This window comes from Adiantum capillus-veneris, chromosome 3 (genome assembly GCF_014529385.1).
Source record: "Adiantum capillus-veneris isolate H3 chromosome 3, ASM1452938v2, whole genome shotgun sequence".
NCBI lineage: Eukaryota > Viridiplantae > Streptophyta > Polypodiopsida > Polypodiales > Pteridaceae > Adiantum > Adiantum capillus-veneris.
Window position 1 is genome coordinate 160,288,629 of NC_140933.1, and position 7,709 is coordinate 160,296,337.

The window sequence follows — 7,709 nt, forward strand, 5'->3', positions numbered from 1 at the left end:
TGGTCTAAGATCCGAATGAATGTTGAATGTCATGTGATGTCCTGTGATGTCTGGTGATGTCCTGTGATGTCGTGTGATGTGACTGTCGATTTAGTACATGTGCTAGATGTGTGTCCCTAGTACGTAGGTACTAACAGTCAGTGTCTGCTAAGACGGTTTATGGCTTTTGTCGGTTTTGCAGGCGTAATCGCGGTCGATTACAATAATTTCAAGAGGGGGGTATGTCACAAAGTGATGACGTGGCGGACAGCAAAAACCCTAATTTCTGCCAAAAACCCTAAAAAAACCTGCAAACCCTAATTTTTGCCACAAACCCTAATTTTCGGACATCGTGGAGGTCAACAATTTTTTTTTATTTTTTATTTTTTTTGGGATATTTTGAGCGACGCAAATCTCAGCTTTTAACCAAAAAAGCATAATTGCTTTTTATTGCTCTCATTGAGAGAGACAGAGAGAGAGAGAGAGAGAGAGAGAGAATTTGCTTTTGCTTTCAGAAACTCTCTATGAGAGAGGGAAAAGAGCTTTTGCTTTCAGGGCTTTTGATTTTGAAGCTTTTGGCATCCCTTGTAACCTTTAAATAAGTGGTGAGGGCTTCACTTCTTAGAGCATCTGGACGTAGAGTCTAAGAGTGAAACCCTAGCCACTCTCTTGTACTTTGATCTGATTAATATAAAAAGAAATACCGAAAGGGGCGCCAGTCTTTGGGGCCAATATCTCTAACCACAGAACTCCGTCAGGCCAGTATACATCTATTGTGATCTGTGACTTGTTTTGAAGTGGTTATTTGGTGTTGTCGCGGTTGATTCTTGACTTGGAGTGTCCAAGTCTGTTACAATGCATGCAAGAGTTGGTCTACAGGTACTCACCCCGAAGTCCGAGCCACTCAAGGACGTGGACGAATCATCAGGTAGCACAAGTCAAGAAGCGGATTCCAACAACCCCGTCACTGAGAAGTTGACGTTCAGTAAGTATGACGGTAAGATGGATGCTAATGTTATTCATTCTTGGTTGCATCAATATTTAATGCTTATTTTGCGACAACTAAGAAGACAAGAAATAGCAAAGTTTAGACGATAGCCATGTATCTTGCCAGTGATGCCATTAATTGGTATCAAGTGTAGCAAGAGACACAGTTGGCCGCGCACCTAGAGAAAGCTGAGGAAGACATGTCCCTTTCTTTCAATTGGGCCGACTTCCAAGACAACCTCAAGACGCGGTTCTTGCCACCTCAGTACCTAGCGCGGTTAAAGGAAGATTGACGCAATCTCAAGCAAAATGGTACCCCAATCGTGTACTTTTCTAACCATGTTTTGCAGCTTGGCACCCAATTATGCAAATCGGATGCGAAGCGCAAAGATGTTGGAATTAGGGTTGCAGGAAAACACATACAGCTTGGAGAAGACGAAGGACGCTCAAGGCACACCAGCGTAACTGCGAAACGTTTTTCAAGGCCGAAACGTTTTTCAAGGCCGAAAATGCGGCGTTTCACCACGAAACGTTTCAGTCCAAAATGAGAGCACAGTGAAACGTGAGATTGAAACGTGCGTTTAGCGACTTTGAAACTAAAATTATGGTAACTTGTTGTTAGTGAAACGGCTTGTGTTTCACTTTGTGAGCGAAACGTTTCAAGGCTCGAAACGTTTCGCCTTGCCTTGCCTGCCGGAACGCGTTTCATGGTGACACAGAGGCACACAACAAAGAGTGTTTTACTTAGTGTGCAATGGAAAGATAGATAGATAGCCCTACAACGATGGGTGTATATACAATGCACGGGGAAAAAAACCTCCGAAAGAGGGAAAAAATGCCCTGACGGTCCTAAGTGTGTTCACACACATCACTACCACATGTATATGATAACAAATCCCCCCTAGAATGATGCGGTGACGAGAGCTGGCACATAGAGTATAGGGAAATACCATGCCCTGAGGACATGATCAGTCCACAAAGGGTAGTAAGCCCAAAGCTTTGCGGAAAGCTTTGAACTTCTTACGTGACAATGTCTTTGTGAAAAGATCTGCAAGATTGTCCTGTGTTTGCACATAAGCCAAGCTGATCTCTCCTGCTGAGAGCCTCTCCTTAACATAGTGGTAATGCACCTCAATGTGCTTTGTGCGAGCATGAAAAACTGGGTTCCTCGCAATTGCCAATGCGCTCTGACTGTTAGTGTAGATAGTGTTGGCAGTGTCCTGTCCAACACCCAAATCACCCATAAGGCGTCTGAGTCATACACACTCGACCGTAGCTGTGAAGACTGCCCTGTACTCGGCCTCACACTAGAATTGGCCACAATAGGTTGCTTCTTGCTCAACCATGATATGCATGAGCTGCCAAGCATGAAACAAGAACCACTTGTGGACACTTGTGTGTCAAAACAACAACCAGACCAATCTAAGTCCGAAAAAGTATGTAAGTATGGTGGCAACGATCCCCCCTTGGGATAAAACAAGCCAAGATGTAAAGTGCCACTCAAGTAGCAAAAAATCCTCTTGACAACCTGCCAATGCTTAGACCCTGGGCTATGCATAAATCTGTTGACCTGTGAAACTACAAACTGAATATCCGGCCCTGTGTTGCATACATAAATGAGGCATCCAACAACAGTTTGGTAAAGAGTGACATATGTAGGATCACCAACATCATAAAAACTCAATTTTAGACATGTTTCCATGGGAGTGGCAATAGGTTTGCAATCCTTAAGTCCAAACTTACATAGCAATGTCTCTATGTAACTTTTCTGACACAAGGCAATACCACCATCACACTGCTTAAACTGTATACCCAAGTAATGATGCAACAGCCCCAATCTTTCATCTTGAAAGTAGCATTCAAATCAGCCTTAAATTCAGTAATATGTCTCTCATTTGGTCCAGTGATGAACAAATCATCTACATAAAGAACCACAATAAGAAGTACATCACCCTCACGTTTTACATACAATGTGCTTTTTGTTGGACTGTTACGAAAGCTTCGTTTGACCAAATGAGTATCAGCCTTCCCATACCAAGCACGAGGAGATTGCTTCAACCCATACAAAGCTTTGTTATATTTGCACACCTTATCCTCTTGTCCTTTCTTGACAAAACCGCGAGGCTGCGCTACGCGTGATATCTAATTCTCTGTCATGCTTATAATTCCTTGCGCATAAAATGGTTGTGGATCACCATAGTGTGATGGCAAGGTTCCTATTTTGTTGAGCACGTTCTGGAGGATGAGCTTGTCAAACATAAGCATAAAGGTATACCAGTTCTATTGTATTAACATAAGCTTAGTAGACAAGAGTCACAGAGACAAAGAAGCTTCGCTTCCACATCCAAGAAGACTCTTCCATCTAGTATACCATCCGTAATCTCAAACACAAAACGTTCAAGGAGAAATTGACATTGCAACAAAACAAAGAGCTAGAGCCTAATGGAGATTTTTACAGTGTGTCGATGCAGCCCATGCGTGATCAGCAGAAGCTAGTCTCATAGTGGCATAGCTGTGTATTTCATGTTTATCTCGTCAAACATTGCAATCAGACAAGTGCAATTTTTGTGTAGGGGCACTAGATAGACAATGTAGCAACTAAAACAGGCAAAGTAAAAAAAGGAAAAGAAGAACACCTTGAGAAATGGACTGAAACGTTGGAGTGCTGTTGTGGAGGCGGTAGGGTTGGTCTTCAAAAAGGCGGACGATACAGTCCTCAGAAGGTGGTTCGGAAGGCTCAAGCCTCTCCTCTTTCTCTGCCTCCTTGTGGTTTATCATCTTCCTCTTTACATATATGTGGCCGAAACGTGCAGGCTTGCCATGCCTTCTTGCACGCTTTCCATATCTCAGCTGAGAGCTATGGCCTGTGCTTCCACAACCACAGACAATATGTTTGCGAATTCTGCCATCTCCGTGAAGCCTGACCTTGCCAGAGCGTTGGTTCTGGGTTACAAAAACAAGACTTCCGGGCAAGCGCAAGGACAGTGAGTAAGAATTCTTGGCTGCTGGCAATGGCGCTGGAGCTGCAGGGGACAAGCAAAACCTGTTGTCGTAGAGAAGAACGTGGGATGGACTGTTCATGTCACCAACTGCTCGCTGCTGCTGGTCAAAGCCCAACCCAAAACGACGCCAACGGATTGGTCATCAACTGGCGCTACAGCAGGTCAGCAACCAAAGCTCCAGCAGCACGTCCAAAAGGGGCACTGCGAGAATCGAACTCGCGACCTCTCGCACCCGAAGCGAGAATCATACCACTAGACCAAGTGCCCACACATGAGCCTAAATCTTGATCTGCTACATAACATAATATTTTTTTAAAGTTAGATATATTGTGTTGTATCAAGATAGTACATCTAGGATTGTGGTTCTCTTGTTTTTTTCCAAGATATATGAGTAGGTATCTAAACCATGAGAGAAAGAGAAAGTCTGGAGAAAGACACCTTGCCCAAACTTACAACATCTTCATCTCTTCTTTTGGGCTACAGCATCACTGTTTGCTCCCTTTGTGTTATGTTTCTTGCATTCATTGTAACAAGCACCTAAAAGCTTTACATTCATATAAAAAAATGTGTTTGAGTTCCAAGTTCATAAATGATGTGCTTTTTAAATAAAGCCATCCTTTCAACAACCACACCATAGCGTTCTTCTATAACCCCCCTCTTCCTCTACGATTGCATGTTCCTTTTGATGGAAATTTTGTTATATATTTTCATTTAATAGTGAATAATATAATCGTAGTAGCCAATGATAAATTGGAAATGAAAATTGAGAATCGCCTTAATAATTCTCAAAGTATATAGAGAACATATAATGGTTGGAATGTACATGTGTACATCATTCAAACAGAGAGAGTATGTATTTGGTGATTGCCAAGAGGAAGCGTGTGTAGCACATCTGATTGGCTTTGTTCAAAAATGTGCTATAAAACAAAGTGTGCAAGTTCACGAATGTTTTATATGGCTTAATGCAAGCTCCTCTTGCTTCGTATGAGAACTTTCATCCTTCTTTGGCTACATATGGTTTCTAGAATAGTCCAATTGAGAGCACTTTGTATTTCAAGCATGCAAGTTATGTAATGGTGATCATTGTTTCCAATGTTGATGACATGCTACTTACACTAGGCCAAATGAGAAGGACAGTGTTGATTCTACTGAGGTTGAGTTGAATTCTTCTTTTTGATATGTCTCACTGATCTTTTGCATTGTTATTTTGGACACACAATTTAAGGAGTGCAATGGGTTTACAATGTTGACGACATGCTTCTTACACTAGGCCAAATGAGAATCATAGTGTTGATTCGAAGGCTGACTTGGATTCTCCATTTTTATATGTCTCACTTTGATCTTTTGCATTATTATTTGGGCATACAGTTTAAGGAGTTCAAGGGAAGTATTGCTTTGTGTTAGACAAATTACATTGAGACATTTTGCGTACATTGATCCTTAATTACTGCAAGCCTATTGCTACTCTTATGGAAATATGTTTGAGGCTTAGCATTCATGATGCTAGAGATTACTTTTTGATCACTCTCGATCAACAAATTGCTAGTACCTTATTCATATATGCATTACAAGATTAAATATTCAATATGCACTAACACATGTGAGCAAATTTATGCATAGCATAGGATCTAGGTATTAGCAATTGTAAAGCATATTTTTTGCTACTCGAGTGACATTGTACATTGAGGGTTGTTTTATCCCAAGGGGGGATCATTGTTTTCAAAAAATCTAGTACTTTCTTTCAATCACAACGGAAATATATTATGAAAGGTGAGTTTTTCCTTAAGAGTATTCTTTAGAAGAACAAGAAATTATGCCACCATTTACACACATCAAAACATCAAATCACCCTCATGGAAATTCAATCACTTTTGCCAACAATGCCTCTTATCTGATCAAGGGAGTTGGAAAGATTGTGCTAACTGCTACGAATGACATTTCTTTCACACTTGTTGATGCATCGTATGTACCTGGGATCAAGAAGAATCTTTTGTATGTATCTGCACTTGCTAGACTTGGTCTTGTAGTCAAATTTGTGGATGATAGATGTATGATACATGATCTCAATTTTGGTGATGAAATTGTTGCATTTGGCATTTCATGATGTGGGCTATATAAGCTCACTTTGTATGACAAGTGTGGGAAATTTTTGCAAATGCTATTGTGGATTCAAAGGTTGTTTTAGATGCAAAACTTTGGCATGCACGTTTTGGGCATCTGAATTTTGCCAATTTGGTGTGTTTGCAGAAATCTGATATGGTTGCTTCTTTGCCGCCTCTTGAAGCACCTATCAAACATGTTTGTGAAGGTTGTATTTTGGGTAAGATGCAACGTTCAAAGTTTCCAAAGGATGGTTCAATTAGGGCTACATGCGGGTTGCAGTTTGTGCATAGTCATGTTTATGGGCCTGGTATCAGAGCCCAAGAGCACCTCTGATCCCGCTCCCCTACATTCTGCGTGTGCAATGACCCCGAGCAAAGGGAATCTTAGAAGCTCTACAGAATCGGGCCTCAGAGTAGGCAGTTGAGCATAATCGGCCAAGGAGAACTGAGCTGTAGCAAGGCCTGAGAGTAAGCAAATCGAGCTTGTGAACTAGGCAAGCCTTGCAAAAGGGGAATTGAGCAAGTAGGAAATGGAAGCAAGGTAGCAAGCAACTCAGGGCTAGCAATAGGCATCAATAGGACATGTATCTGTATGATTTTTTGTGCTTTTGACATCGAGTTGCCGGTCACACAACAATGAATTTGAGCAAGTGATGTCCAGTGGTTGTTTTGAGCAGTTAATGCGTTTTTGAGTTGTGTTTTGACTCCTCATACAAAGGAGACTTTGCCAGATTTTTCTCGCGAGTCCATTTTATGCGTTCCTGGCATTTCTAGTTGTTCTTATACAATGATTGTACTAAATTTGGTTTGAATTTTTGCTCCTATTGTAGGGGAAACTCTGCCAAAATTATCCCAGGCAATTCTCCATAAATTTTTTGGCTACATTCTCTTAATCATGGCTGCGAGTAGTGCGTCCAAGAGAGAAGAGTACTACATCAAAAAGTTTGATGGTTCAAACTTTGTCATTTGGCGGCAACGCATGCAAGATGTTTTGATCAACAAAGGCTTGATAGCACCCTTGCGTGCAAGAAGAGAGCATGCGTACACTAATGATGAGTGGGATGACTTAAATGAGCGTGCTATGGCGACCATTCGCCTGCACCTTGGTAAATTCATTTACTTTATCATAATGGATAAGACCAATGCCAAAGATTTGTGGGATGCTCTATGTCAGGCTTGGGATGGCAACAACGCGTCGAACAAAGTTTTCTTGATGAAGAAATTGTTGCGCATGAACATGAAAGAAGGCAGTTATGTTATTTCTCACTTGAACGAGTTCAATAACGTGTGAGTCACAGCTTACTTCAAAAAATCTCGAATTCGATGATGTAATGAAGGCCATTTCCTTGCTATTTTTTCTACCATCATCATGGGATACCTTCAACACAGCCATTCTGCACCGAATGGCAAGTTGTGGTCGTTGCTGCGACCGTTCACAAGGTCGCAGACAATGTCATAGCAAGAATCATGACAAAGACATGTGAAATGTAGGTGTTACTACTGCCATAAAAAGGGACACTTGAAGAAAGATTGTTGCACAATGCAGCGTGATAAGGGAAAAGAGAAAGAAAGTTTGACAAACCTAAAAGCGGTGTGAATATTGAAGAGCTTAATGTGGTTGAATCTCCAACCATTGAAA

The 7,709-nt window shown here is 41.4% G+C and overlaps 1 protein-coding gene and 1 non-coding gene across 2 annotated transcripts in view; both read right to left on the reverse strand.

Annotated features, from left to right (window-relative positions):
* Window positions 1-4,208, reverse strand: part of LOC147462068 (uncharacterized) — a 101,432-nt gene extending 97,224 nt beyond the window's left edge. The window contains exon 1 of the mRNA XM_086509517.1: window positions 3,603-4,208. Coding sequence (XP_086365643.1) covers window positions 3,603-4,047 — 445 coding nt within the window. The 5' untranslated portion in view covers window positions 4,048-4,208. The remainder of the gene's footprint in view (window positions 1-3,602) is intronic.
* On the reverse strand, window positions 4,164-4,235 carry TRNAP-CGG (transfer RNA proline (anticodon CGG)). Its single transcript has one exon. It is a non-coding gene; the product is annotated as a tRNA-Pro (tRNA).
* Between the last annotated feature and the right edge of the window lie 3,474 nt (window positions 4,236-7,709).